At 36.7% G+C, this 22,568-nt stretch overlaps 1 protein-coding gene across 1 annotated transcript in view; it reads left to right on the forward strand.

Annotated features, from left to right (window-relative positions):
• NEGR1 (neuronal growth regulator 1) overlaps positions 1 to 22,568 on the forward strand; it is an 892,981-nt gene that overhangs the window by 687,181 nt on the left and 183,232 nt on the right. The window contains exon 5 of the mRNA XM_007978295.3: positions 4,215 to 4,335. Coding sequence (XP_007976486.3) covers positions 4,215 to 4,335 — 121 coding nt within the window. The remainder of the gene's footprint in view (positions 1 to 4,214; positions 4,336 to 22,568) is intronic.

Genomic DNA, 22,568 nt, shown 5'->3' on the forward strand with positions numbered 1-22,568 from the left:
GATTATTCTCACCTATTCTACTCAAGCAATGATTACCATTTTGCTATTTCTAAAACAGTGTGTTAAACTTAATCCTGTTAAACCTGTTTCCACCTCAAGCATGCTTTCCACTCAGGACCTTTGCCTTTCCTGTTTCTTATTATAATAATTTTCTTTTTTTTTTTTTTTTTTTTTTTTGAGACGGAGTCTTGCTCTGTAGCCCGGGCTGGACTGCAGTGGCCGGATCTCAGCTCACTGCAAGCTCCGCCTCCCGGGTTTACGCCATTCTCCTGCCTCTACAAATCGCTAAATGATTCCTTTTCTCACATCACTTAATTCTTTGTTCAAATATTACCTTATCATCAAGGATCTCTTAGACTGCAACATAGTAAATAACATATCTTGCTCTTCCTTTTTGTTTCACCCTGCTCTGTTTTCATCTTAGTTTGTATCACTTCGTATCAGCTCTGTGAGGCCAGGAATATTATTATTTTTTTCATTAATGTGATCCCTGATACAAATATTTGTTGAATCAACAAAGGAATAAAGAATAAATAAATGGATGAATCCTTTTCTTTTTGAACAAGTTATTTCCAAAAGATGCACAGTAATATGAATATGTAATAAGAATTTTTATGTCTCCAAGTAAAATCAATAGAGGCTTTCGGTTCAAGTTTATAATTTTAACCACAAAGGGATATCTGCATGAGAATCTTCTCCCCACATTGATTACTCCACAACACTTGGACGTTTAACTCTGTACCTTGCAAAATGCTCTTAGGACTTTTTCTTGTGCATATTATTAATGTTATTAATTTTTTATTCATTCTTTATCCATATTTTTCATAAGACATTTTAGGCATCTTTCCATTTTCGGTGTTCATCATAGCAACCCACAAAGCCCTAGATAACAGGATCATGTCCCTTTAACTTGTGTGGTAAAGCACCCAGTGCTGAGCCATATGTACACTGTACTGCACAAAAGCCTTTAAATGATGAATTAGATTTTGATTTCGGTTCATTACGCCTGGGTTTTCACACAATGTTCCAGATTTCATGCTTTTGTTTATAATGAGTCATGGCCCCCTTGACAAACAAGAGAGTAATTAAACTAACCAGGTTATCAATAGAAGCTTGTGATGGATCTCCCGTTGCATATGGTTATTTCATCTTCAATAATAGTTAGATATCATAAAAGATTACGGCCTGTTTGTGTGACAGGAAAGAGATTAAAGCAGGTGAGAACAATAGTGAAAATACAAGTTTACCTGTACCTGTTATGAGCAGTGTCTTAATAATTGACAGGTACATGGAGTTTTATTTATAGATTTTTAAAATATATTTCATTGACTTTTGTAGGTGACATGAAACTTTGCTTAACAAAATAATTTTAAAATTATGAAATGATTTCTTGTATTGTGTTTGTGAATATATATATATACACACACCCATATATACATAAATATGTATATATAAGGGTGTATATACATATATGTACATTATAAATGTTATACATATATGATATTATATATATAAAACCAGGTGTGTGTTGGTGTATATATATGTATCTATATTATCTTGTAACAGTTCTTATGCAAACATTTTTTGGAAATATTATTTCATTAATTTTCACCAATTTATTAGCAAGTACTTTAACAAAAATATTTTCCTTGCAATGTTTTCTAGAACTATAAATAATAAGAATAAAAACACCACAGAGAAATAGAAGTGCAATAATTTTTCATATGTTGAAAACTATATATTCAGTGTTCACTGAATATTGATAAAACATTAAACACTGTACTTTTTCATTGCTTTCCAAATAAATCAAAATATATCCACAGTGCACACTTAGGCCATATTTCTGAATGAACTAGTTTTTGTATCTTCAAGATTCTAGTTGTTGAATAATTTTCTATAGTGTTATTTGAAATATTAATTATAGTATGTTAAAAACTTGGTAGAAAAGGAAATGTTTATGAAAAGATGCATACATACAACTACTAGTGTTTCTCTCCAAAATTCTTTTTTTTTTTTTTTGAGATGGAGTTTTGCTTTTGCCGCCCAGGCTGTAGTGCAATGGCAGTCTTAACTCACTGCAACCTCTGCCTCCCGGGTTAAAGCGATTCTCCCGCTTCAGCCTCCCAAGTAGCTGGGATTACAGGGGCCCACCACTATGCCTGAGTAATTTTTGTAATTTTAGTAGAGACAAGGTTTCACCATGTTGGCCAGGCGGGTCTCGAACTCCTGACCTCAGGTTATCCACCCGCCTCAGCCTGTCACACTGCTGGGATTACAGGTGTGATCTACACTGTGCCCAACCCCCTCCAAAATTCTTCTATTTACAGTCTTTTCCATCTGAGTCAATAACCTTTTGGCTACTCAAGCCAAATTACATCACCCTTGACTCCTCTTTTTTTCTCTATGTCACTTCAGTCTGTCTAGAAATCTTATCAGCTCCACCTTCACAGTAGACCACAAGCCCAATAACTTTCCACCACTTCCACTGCTACCACCTTGACGTGAACCACCCACCTTCATTTGCCTTGCTTACTGCATTCCCTACTTTATCCCTAGACTTTTATCCTAGCCTCACTATGGACTTTTTTCAACACAGCAGCCAGAGTCATCTTTTCAAAAAACCGATCAGATTTTATCTCTACTCTGCAGGGATTCACCATTTGTCCTAGAATAAAAGTCAATTCCTTGAAATGACCCAAGAGGTCCTACCCAATCTTCCATCCTTTGTTTCTCTTTGGTATAAACTTGGAATCCACTGAAAATTGTTCTTATCTGCTCCTGCTCTCCTTTCTCTTGTGTCAGCCACACCAATCTTGCTATTTCTTAAACAAACTAGGCTAGCTTCAGCCTCAGTGTCTTACTGCAGGCTCTTCCCTCTTCCTACAAGGCTCTGTCTCTAAATATCCACATAGCTAACTCACTCATTCACATCTAGTTTTTGTGCAAATCTTAGCATCTCGATGAGGCCTACTCAGATTACCCTATCGAAAACTTCAATCCATTCCTTTCTCTGATTCCTCTTACCTTGCAACTATAAGGGTTTTGTTTTTATTTTACTGTATTGTTTGTCACCTTCTAACATTTTATTTAAACTACTAATTTGCGACATCTGCTGCTTATAGTCTGTCTCCCCATTTGTTAGCCCATCTAGAATATAAGCTTCATCACCTCAGGGCAATTAACTGCTTTGTTCCTTGAGAAATGTCTGGCACATGTTGACAGCTGAATAACTATGTGAAGGATTAAAAAAAAAAAAGTTATGCTGCAAAAAAAAAAAAAAAAGGTTTTTAAGCATCACACTGTGCTAGGCACTGTGCAATAATCTTGGAATATACAAAGATGAATCAGATATTTATCCCTGCCTTCAAAGAACTGAAAAGGAAGTCTGGCATACCCATAAATACAGTACATGATACAATGCAATACATTTCTATCAATACATGATAGAACGTTCATGGTATGAGAGATCCAGATATGCAGAGGAGGGGAAACTTTTTCTTGCTAGAGCAATAGGGAAGAGCATGGAGACACTGATGCCTAAAATGGATCTTGAATCTGTGGAAATGGGAAAAACAGCATTCAGACAGAAGAAACTACGTTAAAGACAAAAATCACTAAATTACTAAAGCATAGGGAGGAAGCAGGAAAAAACACAGAATATGTCAAGAGCCCAGGCTTTGAGTTAACACACCTGACTTCAAAGCCAACTTCTGCAACTAAGTAGCTGTGTGACCTTGACAATTCATTTAACATCTCTGAACTTTAGTTTTCACATTTGTAAAATTGAGATAATACCATCAAGCTTAGAGTATTTTTGTGAGAAAATGGAGAATGTAAAGCACCTAGCCCAGTGAGTGACTGGCTCCCTGTGATCACTCAATAGATGAGAACCATTAGTGCAGTGGAGTTGGACTGGAGTACAGATGAAGTGTTACCCTCACCAATGCCATTTTTCCAATAGGAAGGAAGGCCAAAATGTATTGCATTTACTCTGCACTCCCTGAAAACATTCATCTGTTGCTCAACTTGAAAAATGAAGCTGAAAATGACTAGTCTTGTATTTGAAGCATAAAACACTGAAAATATGATGCATTGGTCTATCAGGCATAATTTTGCTTCGAATATAGAAGGAATAAAAATATAAGTGTGTCATATTTCTGTTGAGGATTATTTGTACTTATCCACTAGTATTTGTTTGTTTGTTTCTTTTGCAGTTGCTCCTACTATTCAGGAAATTAAATCTGGCACCGTGACCCCAGGACGCAGTGGCCTGATAAGATGCGAAGGTGCAGGTGTGCCGCCTCCAGCCTTTGAATGGTACAAAGGAGAGAAGAAGTAAGGACTTTGTGATTATTACTGTGTTCTAAGCACTTTGAGATAATGTGTTTGTGTTTCAGATACTTACTTTAGGCAATTTCTTTAACTGACTTGAATGATTCTCAGCAGCCTCCTCTCCAGCAAGCAAACTGAAGGGGCCCATGTGGGAGGGATGAGTAGCTAATAGCATCCAGAAGAAATGTCCACTTTGGTTTGTGTGATCTCAGAAATGCCTGCAAATCGCCCATCACTGATGCATTTCATTTCTTCCCCTCCCTCCTGAAACACCACACCATTGCTCTTGCTGGCAACTCAGTTTATTTGGGAAGTAAACCAGCTCTTAAAGGACTTGAGTACAGCTTCCACAAGAGCACTTCAAAAGCAATAGGAATTACTGTCTTTGCCTGGCTTCCTTGATAAGCCTCAATCCTTTCACCTGCCTTATTCTCCCACAAGATAGTTTAACATTTTGTTGTATAGGACACTGTGTTTTAGAGATTCTGTCACTAAAGAGACTGTAAAGGAGATAAAATGCATGCCTAGAGGACTAACCAATGGGATTTTAGGGTTGCTCTAATTTCAACTCTGTGTGATTACTCCCTTGAGAAGACCCAAAAATCTTGGCAAGAGCTACTGAATAAGATAAGACAGGACTTGACAACTTTCTCTTTACTTTCAGCCAGTAGGCTCATTCAGACCACTTCAAATGCTGTTATCAAGCCAGCAAAAAAGTCACAGGACCCCTGTGGGTAAACTGGAGTCTATAATGCAGAGAAGAGGGAATTATCTATACTGTATAGATTCTGCATAAAAACTAGGGAGGAATATATTCAAGCAAATGCTAGGTTAAACCATATGGAATTCCCACTTTCAAAGTCAAAAAAGCCAAGTGTTGGCAATTCCATACTGTACAACGTGTGTGTGTGTATATATATGGTATACCATATATATGGTTTACACACACACACACATATAGTTTACATACTGTATTAGTCTGTTCTCATGCTGCTATAAAGAACTGCCCAAGACTGGGTAACTTATGAAGGAGAGAGGTTTAATTGACTCACAGTTCCACAGGACTAGGGAGGCCACAGGAAACTTACAGTCACAGTGGAAGGGGAAGCAAACACGTCCTTCTTCACTAGGCGGCAGGAGAGAGAAGTGCCGAACAAAAGGGGGAAAACTCCCTTATAAAACCTTCAGATCTTGTGCGAACTCACTCACTATCATGAGAACAGGATGGGGGAACTGCCCGCATGATCTAATCACAGCCTATGGCTCTCTCCCCCAACACATGGGGATTACAATTCAGATTAAATCCAGGATGAGATTTTGGGTGAGACACCTCCAAATGATATCATTTACTTATGTCATGGCTCATAATAAATTTCAGCTAAATATCTGAACAGAAAACTGGTGAAATTATATAAGGACTTAGATATTACCACAAAGGATAAGACTGTATGTGATACCAGCAGGTATTTTTTTTCTGGAACTGGAATCAAAAGATTTGTGGAAGACAATATCCCTTTTTACAATCAATCTTAATAATAAGGGAGAATATCCCCAGAACTGTCGCATTTCTTCTGACTGGTTTTGCCTAAAACTTTTTTTAGCTATTTTATATGCAACTTATTCTATAATTTGGGTTGTTCAATTTTTAAATTCTTTCTACTAATTTATATGCTTTTACCAATTCTAAATTTGCCTTTTTGTAGCTTAGTAGAAGACTCCATATTTTTATATACTGAGAATTAGGTAAACTGGTCTGTGGTCACTCTCATTTCACCCTACAATATTGTACATCTGCCAGTATAGCCTTTCTCAGATTTTGATAACCCAGGTTGAGAAGTTTCAGTTTGTAATTATCTATATGGACAAATATCCAGAAAAGTGGTTCTCAATCCTTTGTAAGTTATGGAACTCTTTGTTCATGTACAATCTTATTTGGAAGCCCAAGAAGTAATATTTATGAACACAGCACTTCTCTAGTAGATGCTGGGTAAATGGAGTCTCAATTCTACCTGTTCACAACCCTCCTATAAATTAGGACATCGTTGCAGGAGTCCCCCAAATCCCTGGTTCTCTACAAAACACTGTATAAATAACACTGACAGACTATTTTACATACCTTTCAAAGTCACTTTTTAATTTGTGTCATTAATTTCTTAAAAGCTAACAATCAGAGCTTCTTTGTTAAAGGCCATTTTGTTTCCAATACTTCCTGAAGCAATGTCCTGGATTTTTTTTTCTGCTCTCCCTTTTTTTCTTTTCTAAATTCAGCAACCATTGTCCAAAAAAAAAAAAAAAAAAAAAAGCTACAATAATCCTCGGTCCACTTTCTTGGCCTATAGTAAATATAGAAAAGGGCCAATTGGTGCCCACAATCATAGCTTCAGTGAATTTTTTTTTTTTTTTTTTTTTTTTTTGTGCTGTGGAGATGGACTACAGCTTTTATTAGATTTTCAAAGGAGTTCAGAACCATTTGCTAAAAAGGAAAAAGTAGATTGATTTTCCCCAATCAATGTCCTCCCCAACACACTCACACACCTAGAAAAATGCAGCTGTGAAAATCAAATGCACTTGTGAAAGGCAAGCATATTTTCAGTTCAGAGTGAAGCATACATTTATCATCTTTAGGGATATATTTGAGGCAATATTCAAATTCTCAAATATCATGGTAATGATTAATTTCCTTTCCAAACTAAAGTAAAGCAAAGTTGAGCATACGCAGGGAGTAGGAAAGAGAAGGATTCTGGTTGCTGAATGGTTGCACTCACTATGTAGATTGACCATAAACGCCCAGGCCATTCAATTATTTACTTCATCAAAATCAAAAGCTATTCAGGGACGGTGCCTTACGCCTGTAATCCCAGCACTTTGGGAGGCAAAGACGGGTGGATCACGAGGTCATGAGATTCAGACCACCCTGGTCAACATGGTGAAACCCCATCTCTACTAAAAATAAAACAAATTAGCTGGGCATGATGACAGGCACCTGTAGTCCCAGCTACTCAGGAGGCTGAGGCAGGAGAATCGCTTGAACCTGGGAGGCGGAAACTGCAGTGAGCCGAGATCATGCCACTACACTCCAGCCTGGAGACAGAGCAAGACTCTTTCTCAAAAAAATAAAAAATGAAAAAATGAAAATAAATAAAAAGCTATCTATTTAGCAAGCACCTGCTGTTGGACAGGTAGTGTTCTAAGTTACTAATATTTACCCATTTTACTCTTTTTTTCTTTTTTTTTTTTTTTTTTCTTTTTTTTGAGACGGAGTCTCGCTCTGTCGCCCAGCCTGGAGTGTAATGGAGCGATCTCAGCTCACTGCAAGCTCCGCCTCCTGGGTTCATGCCATTCTCCCGCCTTAGCGTCCCGAGCAGCTGGGATTACAGGCGCCCACCACACGCCTGGCTAATTTTTTGTATTTTTAGTAGAGACGGGGTTTCACCGTGTTAGCCAGGATGGTCTCGATCTCCTGGCCTCATGATCAGCCCGCCTCGGCCTCCCAAAGTGCTGGGATTACAGGCGTGAGCCACCGCGCCCGGCTACCCATTTTACTCTTAAAACAAACCTGTAAGGTAAATATGATTCTTAACTTTTGCCTGAGGAAACCAAAGCATAGAATGCTTTTAAGTAATTTGCACAAGTTCATGCAGTTAGTGGCAGAACTGGGATTTAAACCCAGGAAGTCTTATAAATCTTCATGCAGAGTCCATGGGTTTAATCCCTATACTATGGCACCCAGTGTAGGTCAAGGCCCTTAAGAGTCTATCGAAACTTATTTGAAATGTCAATGTGAAATACCAAGAGTAAAAGCATTCCAAGTTGTTTATGGATTTGCAAAATAAGAAACTGCACGTACAAACACTCACTTATAATTTCCTGATTTATTTAGTCAAGGACACAGAAAAATTGAGTCAAGAGGAACACAGCAGAAACAGATACAGCATGTTTCAGAGTTGATTTCTTGACCTCTGAGGTCTTTAACTGGGAACATGAAGCTGTCAGAGACCCTGTCAGAGAGGAACAGAGTTTATCTCTGCATGATCTAGAGTTTTGTTTCCTAGAGACTTTTTTTTTAATTTCAGGCTTACATAAATACTCAGAAATAACTTATATGATCACTTTACTTCTATGTGAGAGAATGTTTATAAATATTCATTTATCTTAAATCAAGATCTTCAAAATCAGCTCTTCATCCAGATAAACATAAACAAATAAACACAAATGAAAAACAGAGGCAGTGCCTGAACATCCATAGCCCTATCTCTGCCTGCAGTTCTTCAACATCCTGTAAAGTTCATTTCTGTGTGCTAACAACAATCAGCTTAAAACCCCATAAAAGAAAGACTGTAAAATTAAGCACAATTTAAAGAAAAGAAATAAATATATAGTTACTGAGGGAAAAAAACACTTTCCAGTTTCTTTGAATTCTTTTATCTCATTTATTGTTCAGACCTCTGTGAGATAAGATTTACTGTCATCAATTTACTGTTGAAAAAACTGAGGCACAAGAGACTTAACCTGAAGAGCATTCAGCTTTGCATGACCATCAAGACATTTTAGATGTGATAACCTCTCGACCCATGTTCTTTCCCTTGTTTCTGATGCCACTATTAGTTATCTATTGCTAGGTAACAAATTAACCCAAAACTTAGCAGCTAAAACCACTAAGCACTAACTATCTCAAGCAGCCTGTGTGGGTCAGGAATCCAGGAGCAGTTTGGCTGGATGGTTATCACTCAGTGTCTCTCATAAGATTGCAGTCAAGATGTCACCTGGTGCTACTCATCTGAAGGCTTGACTGGGGCTGGAGAGTCTGCTTCCAAGATGACTGACCCACACACCAAGCAAGTAGTGCTAGTTATTGGCAGATGGACTCAGTTAATTGCCACGTGGATGTCCCCACAAGTAACGGGCTTCATCCAGTATTAGTGATCCAGGAAAGAGCTAGATAGAAGCTGCCATGTCCTTTATAACCTAGTTTCAAAAGTCATACTCTCTCATATCCGTAATATATTATTAACTACATGGGGAAACCTTATTCAATATGATTTCATGTCATCAAAAGCATTTGCTAAATGGAACTTTGGATGCCCTGAAATTGTCAATGTGAGAGGGGACAGCACAGGGACATAAATATCAAGAGGTGAAAGTCATCTGATGCCATCTTCAGAAACGGCTCCCACACTCTCTCTCTCATGCATGATCTAAATATTTTTTATATTAGAAATATTAGTCATTTGGTTTTTAGTTTATTCCACCATGAGAGTGACTAATGTTATATACCAGTTATTAAAATATTACCTCTTAGGATAAGATAGTCATTTTTTATCATCACAGTTTCTTTCAGCACACCCGGAATGAGGAGTATCAATGGACTTAATTTTACTCTGTGTTTATTTAAGCCTTGGGAAAATTAGAGTTATAAACAGAGCCAAATATTTAAACTTTTTTCCTTAATAATATAGAAGGTTGTTAAGTAGAAATATACTCTTTATATGCATATGCAGTGAAAAGACAATTTCAGAACATCCAAAGTATCATTAAGCAAATGTTTTTGGTGATATGAAATTCAATTAATCTATTGTTTGAGAATAGTACGTTCATTTAGGATTAAGGCTAAAAACATGAATTGTAATATACTGGTATTTCAATAGGTATTGCTAAAACGTGGATCTGTATTACTTTGTGCAGATGATATTGCCATCTTGTCTTAGATGAGAATTTTGTTATTTTGTCTGCAGCTTTGAATTCTCTCCTCTTTTTCTAGATTACCTCAAATTCAAGCCTGAGGTCTAGAAATACATGCTTTCTGATTTCTCATGACCATTTTAACTGCTCTAGGCAAAAGCTCAGGCTTTTAGGCAACTGATATGTTAGCTTGATTTAGTCATTCCACAATATATACATACATGAAAACACCACATTATACCCTATACATATATAAAGTTATTAGTCAATTAAAAATAAAATATTAAATAAGTGAATAGATTTTAAAAATCATATTGTACTTACTTTTCTTGTTTTTAGGCAAACGGCTAATTGTAAAAATGCTTTTTTGGAAGTTTTCAGCTGCAACAGTATTTCTTTCCCGTTCCTCTATTATAATTTAATATAGGGATGAAAACGTTGCAAATGAGGTACATATAAATTACTCCCAGGAATGAAAAAGAAGCATATAATAAAACATTAAAATTTTAAATGTATTAGTTTAAAAGCTGTGTACCTAAAAAATGGAAAGTTTTGCATTTGGCAGCGTGGGGCCTAAAATATCTTGACTTTTAAGCACACATTTCAAACTTTAGCCTATTCACTTTTAAGTCATTCCTTATAATGCTGCTATAGAAAAAAAAAAATGTGATGATCTTTATCATTTTGCCCTGGTAAGAAGGGTTAGTTATCTATGTGCATAAAAGATGCATGCATAGACACGTACAAAATGTATGCAGGTACCAATCAAGAGATAGGAAAATACCTAAAGTCAACCATGTAGAAATATGCCATGTTCACTTTACACAGAGGCATGGTGACCTTTTTCAGTAAGGTTAATATTAAATTTCACTTTAGATAATGATTATTTTTCATTCTGGATTTTACAGTGGTAACATGAACTTGAGAAATCATAATAGGGTAATGACCATTCCTCTCTTCTTTTCTATTCTAAATATTTACTACCTGATTGTCTAAGCAGGCTATAAATTTTATGTGAGTATTCACTTTGCTGCAGGACTTCTCCCCTTCTTGTATTTTTGAGGAAACCAACAAAATGAGTTAAAATTTTTTTGTATGTAGGAAAATTTTGATTCCCCTTTCTTTACTGTTTTCATGCAATTTATTTATGTCAAAATTATGAATACATTACATTTGCATAGCAGATTATGATTTTCAAGGCTTTATTATGTGTGGTGACTTTGCAAAATGTTCACATTAATTCATTTACATAGAGTCAATTCTTAAGCATGGGGTGCTACATGAGAGAGAGAGGAAGAGAGAAAAAGCTAGATAGCACATATAATTAAATGGCATGACTTGCTACTCTACTGCTTCAAAAATACATACCATGGGAGATATGAACCTGGCTGCTCCTTCAATTGGTCTTCTTCATTCCCATATATCTCTGATAAGGTGAGCATCTCTCTATCTTTTTTATTATACTTTATGTTCTAGGGTGCATGTGCACAACGTGCGGCTTTGTTACATATGTCTGCAAGTGCCATGTTGCTGTGCTGCACCCATTAACTCATCATTTACATTAGGTATATCTCCTAATGCTATCCCTCCCCCCTCCCCCTACCACACAGCAGGCCCCTGTGTGTAATGTTCCCCTTCCTGTGTCCAAGTGTTCTCATTGTTCAATTCCCATCTGTGAGTGAGAACATGCAGTGTTTGGTTTTCTGTTCTTGCAACAGTTTGCGGAGGATGATGGTTTCCAGCTGCATCCATGTCCCTACAAAGGACATGAACTCATCCTTTTTTATGACTGCATAGTATTCCACGGTGTATATGTGCCACATTTTCTTAATCCAGTCTGTCACTGATGAACATTTGGGTTGATTCCAAGTCTTTGCTATTGTGAATAGTGCAGCAATAAACCTACGTGTGCATGTGTCTTTGTAGCAGCATGATTTATAATCCTTTGGGTATATACCCAGTAATGGGATGGCTGGGTCAAATGGTATTTCTAGTTCTAGATCCTTGAGAAATTGCCACACTGTCTTCCACAATGGTTAAACCAGTTTACAGTCCCAGAAACAGTGTAAAAGTGTTCCTGTTTCTCCACATCCTCTCCAGCATCTGTTGCTTCCTGACTTTTTAATGATCGCCATTCTAACTGGTGTGAGCGTCTCTCTATTTTTAATGAGGTTTCAAAGTTGAAAATGTTTGTTTAATGGAACACGGCTCTGAAACAAAGCCAACTACTATATCTAGTGCTCACTCATCAACAGTGATGTAAAGCAGGGGTCAGCAACATTTTTTAAAACATATATTCCTATGAGTAAAATATAAAATTTAGCAAAAACTAACAATATTTCCATACCAATTTTTACTTATGATTATGCATTTCTGAACTAGTGTATTCATGTATTAAATGACCTGTGACAGAGAAAATTTTTTAAATGAGGTAAGAATACAATACAAATGGACCTTCTGTTATTTTTTTCTCACACTCCAACTAGTCATTTTATTTTTACTTTAAGATACTTGCTTTCCATTTTGAAAACTATCGTAAAGTATAGTAGTTTGAAACAAGGAAGTTTAAGGAATTTTCAAGATTCATTTTAACGACATGCAAGTTTACCTTATATGCTGACTTCGCTATCTTATAACACATATTTTACAACTCACTACATACTATCTTACTCATTCCTTGTATAACTCTAACCAGTATGATGATAATAAAAACTGTATCTTTTGAAGGTGAAATGACTTGAAGGAAAGCACAGACCTAATTTCCAGACTCCTATGTCAGGATATCTCTCTTCTAGATTTTATTTTACAACTTTGATTATTCAGAAGGGACTAGAACTATATTCTGTTTCTCTTTTACTTTTATGTTATCATTCACAAGGTGGTTCTCACCACAGTAGGCAGTTATGTGCTTTGATTTAGAATACTAGAAATAACCTTATTACTATTTCAGATTAAAAGTGATCTTCTCTTCTAACTTCAGATTTCATTTTTTCATTCACCTGTGAGATAATTTGAAAAGTTTCAATTTTTCATTTATCTGTGAGATAAATTGAAAAGGAAAGAAAAGTTCCTGAATTGAATAAACTTGCATTTCTAGTGTTATCTCATGATTATATTTCACTATGTAGTATTATGTTTTTTTTATTTATTTCATTTGATGATATTTCTTTTAATAACCAATGTGGTCTCAGTACAACTCTCACTATGTTTGTGATGACTTTAACATTCAAGACCGGAGATTTAAATAAGTATATGAAATAACTGAAAGCATTTCAACTACTGGGAACTGAAGAGCACATGCCCATGTGAGACACATATTATTATATTGAAAACACTGGGTCAGTCAAACAAGGATGAAAGTGGGCCACCTCCAGTTTGCATCCTGTGACTTAGAGTGCAGGACTTGTCATAAAAATCAGCAAAATGAAATAAGTACTAAGTAAGAAAATTTTCAGGGAACCCTAAGCCAAGTCCTGAGAAAGTGCACAGTAAGAGCCCATTCAATTCAAATAAAAGGGTTACAGCATACTTCAGGGCAAATGTAGATTTTTTTGCTGGATGTCAAAGGATGAGCAGCATGTCCAAACATTCCACGGAGTTAAGAATAATCATGGGCAAGAGAAGAACATGATCAATGTCATGTAAGCACTATGCAGAAGGCTTTTAAATGTCTTGGTGTGCAGGATACGAAATCAAGTATAACAGGAGTTAGGGCTAGAAAGGCACCTTAGGGGAAGACGTGGAGGGTCTTAAATGTCACAAGGCATTTGGACTGGATTCCAGAGGTGTTGGGAAGCTATTGAGGGGATTTTCAAGAGTTCTAAAACAATCTAGTCTCTTTTTTGTGTGTGGCAGTAGTTTAATTTAATTAATTTATTTATTTATTTTAGATTCAGCAGGTATATGTGTAAGGCTGTTATATGTGTATGTTGCATTATGATGAGATTTGGGTTTCTAGGGTACCCAACACCCAACTAGTGAACATTGTACCCAATAAGTAATTTTTCATCCCTCACTCCTCTCCCACCCTCCCCACTTTTGGAATCCTCAGTGTCTATTGTTTCCATTTTTATGTCCATGTGTACCCATTTTTTAACTCCCACTTATAAGTGAGAATGCAGTATTTGATTTTCTGTTTCTGAGTTATTTCACTTAGGATAATGGCGTATAACTGCATCCATGCTGCTGCAAAGGGCATGATTTTATTGTTTATATGGCTGCATAGTATTTCACTGAATATATGTGCCATATTTTCTTTATCCAATCAACCGTTGACAGATGCTTCAATTGATTCCATGACTTTGCTATTGTGAATACTGCTATGATAAACATACAAGTGCAAGTGACTTTTTAAAATAATTATTTGTTTTCCTCTGGTAATGGAATTGCTGGGCCAAATAGTAACTCTGTTTTTATTTATTTGAGGTATCTCCATAGTGTTTTCCATGGAAGTTGAACTAATTTACATTTCTACCAGCCATGTACAAGCATACACCTTTCTCCACATCCACACCAACATCTGTTGTTTTTTTGACTTTTTAATAATAGCCATTCTGACTGGTGTGAGATGGTATCTCATTGTGGTTTTAATTTGCATTTCTCTGATGATTAGTGAAGCTGAGCATTTTGTGTATGCTTGCTGTCAGCTTGTATGTCTTCACAAAATATTTCTTAGAGTAGTTGGGAGAAATGAATGGGAAAGTTTAAATATGGCCTAGAGTACTGGATATGCAATTAAAAAGCAAGAGAGGAGAAAGGTAGTATTTGCCTATTTCAGTGACTAATTGGATATAAGGAAAGGAGAATTTGAACACAATTCTATGTTTTCCATCTAGACAACAAGACAAAAGCGAAGCCACTGGTTGAGGCTGGACCACAAGAAAAAGGTTTGGGAGGGGCCCACACTTAGTTTGGTTTGGGACATACTAGAATCAAGAAGTTAGTACTGCACACGCAGAGTCTGCCCATAAACAGCTGGAATTACTTCGTGTTTTAAAAATGCATGATGATCTTTCTAAAATAAATAATTGATCTTAGACTTTATGCATGAAGCCTGTCAGTGTTTCTTCACTGTCCCTGGAATAAAATCCTAATAACAGTGGGTGGTATATAGGTTTCATCATGTTCTGGCCCCTGTATTCTTCTCTGCCTATGAATCTTGCCATTCTACCCTCACACAACAGGAGCTGTAGCTATCCTGAAATATTTCCATTCCCAGACTGTGACATGAGCTCTCTCTTTCAGGCCTCTTCAAATGTTGGTTCCTTCGTTTGTAAGCTCCTTCCACACACATACCCATTCCTGGCTGCCTTTGCCTGGCAGCCTTCCACTACCTAGTCCTTTAGTCTCCATGGGGATGTCACCTTCTCCAGGAAAGCTACCACAACAAGCTTTTTTCTACCTGGGGAGGGAGCTCTTCAAACGTACCCTCATGGACTCATATCTAACAAGCACTTATTACACTAAACACAACTTATTATTTTACTTTTTCATCTCTCCTGCTAAGCTCTAATCTACCTGGAAATGAGGATTCTGCCTTGTTCACTATCATGTCCCCAATACATATCATGGTATTTGGCATGAATGATACACTCTGTTGGAAGACTGTGTTATAACCTTTTACTCAATATAAAATAGAGCCATTCTTATTTTAATACACTTTCAAATTGGTGAGAGACTATTAGTACAAATAAATCCTGTCACCTTAGATTGCAGGACATTGTAAACCCCATACACGATTAGAGAAAGGAAGCTGATTTCTGTTGCTCCATTCTGGCTTCTCAGGATTTTTTCTTTGTGAATATAGTTTCTGAGAAATGGTTGTGTTGTTATATTATGGGGTAATATTTTACATTAAAGTCATGGGCATATTGATATTAGAAAAATAGTTTAAGTGGTGGGGAGAAATGCAGTCATAGGTCAGGTTGTCAGGGATACAGGAACTCACAGCAGTCAGGGAAGCTTGACATCTGTACTGTAGCCATTGTTTATTTAATGTAGGGTTCAAAGGGAATATCCCCCCATGCGAATCAAACTGTCACGAGGAAAGCAGCCCAAAGGTCTCTAATCTAAAAGTATTAATTTCATTAAAATTGATAAAGTAAACAAGACATACATTTTAAATAGCTTAATAAAGTCTAGATTCATTAAAGTGTCTAATATATTATAATAACATTAATGTATTCAAATGCACAACTAAAGATAGATACCCCTTGGGGCTAAGACAGTGATGCATGATATTCTTCAGCCTGTTCCTAGGAATAAATGATATCATATTGTTTTCAAGCCTAAAGTATCAAGCAGCACATAAACCAGTAGGTTGCCATAGCAGCATATTCACATAAATTTTCATTTCTCTCTGGTATCTAGCAGTTCTTGCTCCTCCTCCTCCCTTTCACTTTTCTTTTTTGTTAAATCTGTGAAAAGCTTAGATGAGATTGATGATGCACATGTAATTGATACTGAGTTTGGCACATCTTGAAATCATGATGCCGTGATCTTTTCAGTCACTCTCCTAGATCTTTTCTTTAAAAATAATTTCCTGAGTGCTCAATATTTAATATTTTTCTGCCAGCTGAGAGGAAATGTATCTGTTCTAAGAAACAGACTCTATCATTGAACAATAACACCTATCATAATCTAGTGCCTACTGCATTTGGCATATATGTGCATAAATATTACACATTAAATATTTTTAAAAACATTTTAACATTAACACTTTGTGATTGGCTTCATTTTTCCCATTTCACAGATGAAAAAACTAAGAACTACAAAAATATAAAAACAAAATTCATTCAGACAAGCACGCAACAATTACTCTATGCCTATTAACTAACACTATAGTGCATGCTTAGAATACAATGAATAACAAAATCAACCTGGAACCTTGCCCTAACAGAGTTTACTCTAATAAGGAAGATGGACATTAATCAAAAATCACACAAATGTATGAAAACTTAAAACTGGAATGATGCTAGAAAAAGAAGTATTTGATGTTATGATGATGATTTGGCCAAGCCAAGCAGAATACAGTAACCTCATACCATCACTAGAACTTGAACTTTAGAGAGAATTTTAGAATTACTCTAAAATGCTGCTTTCTTGTCATTTGGATAGTTGCATTTTTCTTCCATTCTTGACTATATTCTGCATATACACTATGAGGAGGGACTTTCTTCCATCCAACTATTTAGTGAACCTCGAGGAAGAAAAACAAACAGTAATTGATACTGAGAGTGTGTGTATGTTGGAGAGAGTTTGAGCAGGGAAGGGGGGGAGAACCTATTGTACGTTTCTCATTTCAGGCTGCAAGAAGCCTGGGAGACTGACTATGGGAAGCTGGACACAGCTGCTCTAACAGGCTGCACTGAAAGACATGACTAAGCCCCAAATACATAGTCAAGAGGCTTCTGGTCCAGAGATATATCCAGATAACATTTTTTGTTGTTGCTAATTTTTTACCCATTAGACTCACCTCTTGGATCAAACCTGGCTTTCCTGTCCTGGGCGCCACATACCACTTGGCTATTTAGCTCTCTTGGTTTCATTCCCTGGCTTGACTCGATTTTCTGGAAGTACCCATGATTTCTGATTTAACTCTCCAAACTTAGATACAACATCCTGGTTTCTACTTAGCGATTTGAATGTCAATTGCTACTTTGGGAGGGCACCAGTAGTCAGAGGACCTATACTTAAATCTTGATTCTGCCACTCATCAGATGGTGCAAGATAAATTAACCTAATCATCTTAAATGTCTGTTTTCTCATCTATAAAATGGGACTAATAATAACTACCTCCTAGGATTGCTGTGAAGATTTGTTGATATGTACATTTCAACATGCTTAAAGTTTTCTGTGTGTCAATTTTTCACACTCATAACAACAAGCATTATTGTGTACAATGCTGAATATTTTTTTTTTTTTAATTTTGAGATGGAGTCTCACTCTGTCGCCCAGGCTGGAGTGAAGTGGCACGATCTCGGCTCATTGCAACCTCTGCCTCCTGGGTTCAAGCAATTCTCCTGCCTCAGCCTCCTAGGTAGCTGGGATTACAGGCTCCCACTGGGATTACCACGCCCGGATAATTTTTGTATTTTTATTAGAAGCATGGTTTCACCATGTTGGCCAGGCTGGTGTTAAACTCCTGACCTCAAGTGATCCACCTGCCTTGGCCTCCCAAAGTGCTGGGATTACAGGCGTGAGCCACCATGCGTGGCCACAATGCTGAAAATTTTTAGTGTGAGATTACTTCAACCATAAATGTATTAAAAACAGATAAAATGTCCCACATACATAAAGCATTGCTGGTCACACTGAAAAGACTAGAAATACAGTCTGATTCAGAGCCTAGACACACACACACACACACACACACACACACAGAGAGAAAGAGAGACATATATATGTGTGTGTGTGTGTGTGTATGTGTATATATATATATATTACTCCTTCCTTGAGAAAGGCATTATGAGATGTGTTGTGGAAGGGACCTGTATGCTATCTTAATGTCATCTTCAGATTTTCAGATAGAACTAAGGTCCTTGAGATAATAACTATGTCATATTTTTCCTCTATGGTTCCTAATTCTCTTTCAGCATAGAAGGCATTTAATCATAATTTGATAACCAAATAAAACCTCATTTCTGTTAAGTCCATATAAGAATTCTACCATCACTCATGACTTTTTCTAAATCTTTCTCTTTTGTTTTAATTTGAGCTGTATCTTTAGTTCACACAACATCTTGGAATTCTGCAAGCCTACAGTCCATTGCTGACATTAATATTCCTTGTCTTCATAAATAAAACTTTTATGATTCAAGGGTTAACTTCCCCCACCATCTACTAGCAAAGATTGATTAATAAGACCATATTAACCTGCCCACTCATATAAAGTGAATTCCAGTCTCTACAAGATTTATCATTATTCGAGAATGCCTCCCTCACTCTTATTCCAAGTTGTTCTAATATTTAAAATGTTGTCTGATACTTCTTAGTATATATTTCCTACATTAGAAATGAAGTCTTTCTGTGGCTGTTTTCATCTGCAAGTTGGTTTCTCTAGAGATATCTGTTGTTATTCCTGACCTGGAAAGACAGAGAGTGAACAATAGTCTTAAAATGTGGATTGAGGCTGGATTTATATATAAAATGAATGAGGTCCAGTGTGGCTGCTCCATTTATTAATATTTTTGCAATCTTAGCAATCGGTGCTGATGGCTATGTGGTCAGTTTTTTGGGGTGGTGTTGCTGCAGGCTCTCTTCTGGTGGTCCCAGATAGCTGCTGCCTGGAGGGAGGTTATGATTGTAAAGTCTGTGTCCATTTTGTGAGTAAGAAATATGAGTATCCCTAGTTATCAGCAGGCTTTCCATGTGCTACTTCTGACTGACGCTAGAAAATATAAGGGACTATTCTAATTCAGAACTAGTTAGTGGGTTGGGCTGTGTCACTTACGAGCTGACAGCATCTGCTGGCAAAGCAAATAGCCTGCAGTTCACAGATTTACGAGGCATTGGCAAAAGCCAGAAAGGAGAAGAGGAGTGAGAGTTATGGTTCTCAACGTGAAGCAAACTTCCACTGGTGTCAGAGAGTAGAGGACAGCACGGTCCACAGAAATAGAAGGATCTTATAACTATCTTCCCTATGATAAAAACTCAATGAAGAAAAATGACCAGGTATTTCCAAGTAGGCACCATATAGTACTGATCTATGCTGAAGAAATGGATGCCATATTTAACTCCGAGCTCCACGGAATTTGTTTGTCCTTTTTTTTTTTTTTTTTTTTTTTTTTTTTTTTTTTTTTTTTTTTTTTTTTTTTTTGGCAAGGAGGGGCAGATGTCAACAGGGGCTATAAGAAAGCATATTTCTTGTATAATCTAACTCAATATAAGAATGATTCTTTTTACAGAAACAAAGTTATAGACAATCATATTAGAACAAATCAATTATGTAAACAAAAACGTCATCAATTAGAGAGCTCTTTTATCATTATTTGGTTTTAGTCAAGGAGCGAATCACATTACGGTCATACAGGCTGGAGTTTCAAGGTGTGGCTCAAATTTATACAACCAGTAATTAAGGGTAGATACGTTCATATTAGCAAGGTCCCCACTGTGACTGAAATACCCTTCTGTTGTAAACACCCTTTTATGTGCTGGATTCTTCTCCTTGGCTCTGACCTTCTCAAGCACAGAGATCATGGGTTGCCCAGTCTTGTCCCTAGTCACTCAGCCAGCATAGAGCTCATCTTTGTAGCAAATTAATGAATATTTTCAGAATTGATTTGAATAATTGAGAAAGCCCATCTTCATACCCCAGAACTCTGCCGGAAAATCACAAAAGTACACTCTCTATAGACATATACACCATATCAGAAGTCACTCTCTCACAAAGTCAGCTTTGCAAAAGTCCTTCATCCAACCATCTACCAGATGAAGAGAGGTTTTCATGTGGTGTTTGAGGAGTCAGCACTTCTAAAACACACAACTACAGAAGAAAGTAAGCTTTAGATTTCTCTAGTAACTTCAGAAAAGTAGCTTTCCCTAGAGGGAAGAAAATTCCCTCAGGGAATGTAGTTTTCTTTTTATTGGCCATAATAACCTGCCTGACTGATCTGAGTAGCAGGTGTTGGAGCACTAATGCTCCACTCTGGTAAGGATGCACACGGTGCTGCTGACCAGAAGCCCAAAATGGGCCCACACATACAGAGTATGGATGTGCTGCATGATTCAGCAACATCTGTGGCTGTGCCTTCAGATACATTTAAGGGCAGGGAACTGGAAGCTAATTCACCCAGAAAGACAGCCATAAGGAACATAAGCATATAGTGTCATAGATTATCTGAATTTACTTCCCCAAGTCTTTCCCCTGGGTCTAGCCAGTTGAAAGCCCTGGTTAATTTCTCTCTCAACTCTTCAGCAGGAAAATCGTCCTGGTTTTGGTCAATGAAGCACAACAGGGATTTAGTAGTCTGGGGAGTTTCTGAGTCCTCTGGAGAATGTGTCTATAATAAAGATGTGGGTGAATTGATTTGTCATAATGCTGAAACTTACAAGTCAATGAAACTGTTTTTTCACAGAGCATATATACTGATTAGTTAAAAATAAAGTTGTTAATGTGATGCAGAAAAATATATAGTAATGACTATGGGAATTTAGCATAAATGTTGGTAGGCTTGAAATATGAGACAGAAGAATAAAAACTGCCATATCCATGATATTTTATACCCTATTATCTTATGTCAGAGTTGGAGATCATTAAATTTATTGCTCAAGCTAAAGCTTGTTCAATGTTTATTTAACTCAAAGTTTTATTAATCTGATTAAAGTTTGCATTGGGGTAAGCCAAATTCAGCTATTACATGAAATATAAGTAATTCCCAGAGTAATCAAGTATGACTGCTCATTTTAATTTGCATTTAACTACAGTATATTTCATCTAAATTCAGGTGCAACCCACATAGTATAATGCAAAGGAGTTCAAATTGAACTCTCAGAGGATGCCATTTATTAGCATTTTCATAATTAAAAAAATACAAAAACTTGAACACATTAAAGAGAAAAAACTACCATGCCATTTGGACTATCAGTTTACATAGCCTATGTTGTGATCAGTGTAGCTCCTTTGCAATAAACTTTGGGTAAATTGTGGAGAAGTTAGTATCAAGTTGACATACTCATTGTAAGAAAATTTATATTTAGAGAGACAATTTCTTGAAGAGGCCACTGAAACGGGCTTACCAATGCCTATGTTGGGGGAACATCACCTGGACACCATTGATCTTTGTACTATTTATTATGTACCTAGGATATCACTATTAAGTGCTTTGTAGGATTCAAATATCAGAGAAAGCATGTTCATTTAACCTCTCCTTTTGAGGAATTTAAAACTATTCAATTTATTTGCTTTGAAAAGGCTTGTGTGCATGGAAACTGCTAGAGAGAATAGTGCAAATGAAACATACAGAGAGAGAGGTAAGAGTCCTTTAAGATAAATTAGAAAAAGAGAGATAAATCTTCGGTTAGACCTAAATGAGGAAGGAAGAATTTGAATAGCAGAAATAGAAGGTACAAAAAAATAGGCTACAGATTCAGAAAAAGGGTGAAGCAGAAGTAGGTACAACATGCATTGAGAATGGTGAAGCCATGCCAGCCTATTTCAGAGTGAGGGCCTCTGGTGGTAAATCCAGAGACTGTTGGACAATTCGTGTGAATTTAGGTATAGCTGAATCCCATACTGAAGCCTAGAGAGTTTTAAAGACTTTCCCTGGCACATTACTAAAATGTGGCAGTGATGGGATTCAACTTTAAATGCTATCTCCAATACTATATGGCTGTCTCTTTCTAGGTTTAATGGAAGTTATCTATCTGGGTTGTACAAGAGTAAAGTGGTGTTGACTCGGAACTCAGAACCATCCTATCACAGTTGTAGGGTTAACTTTCAAGGGAATTATCTAATAATATCTGAAATGACCCAGACATACCAGCTTACCTAGAAACTATCAGTTTGTACTTTCGGTGGAATCTTTATATTTATTTCCCTTAAACTCCTTCCTGACTTT

The sequence above is a fragment of the Chlorocebus sabaeus genome, chromosome 20 (genome assembly GCF_047675955.1).
Source record: "Chlorocebus sabaeus isolate Y175 chromosome 20, mChlSab1.0.hap1, whole genome shotgun sequence".
Taxonomy (NCBI): Eukaryota; Metazoa; Chordata; class Mammalia; order Primates; family Cercopithecidae; genus Chlorocebus; species Chlorocebus sabaeus.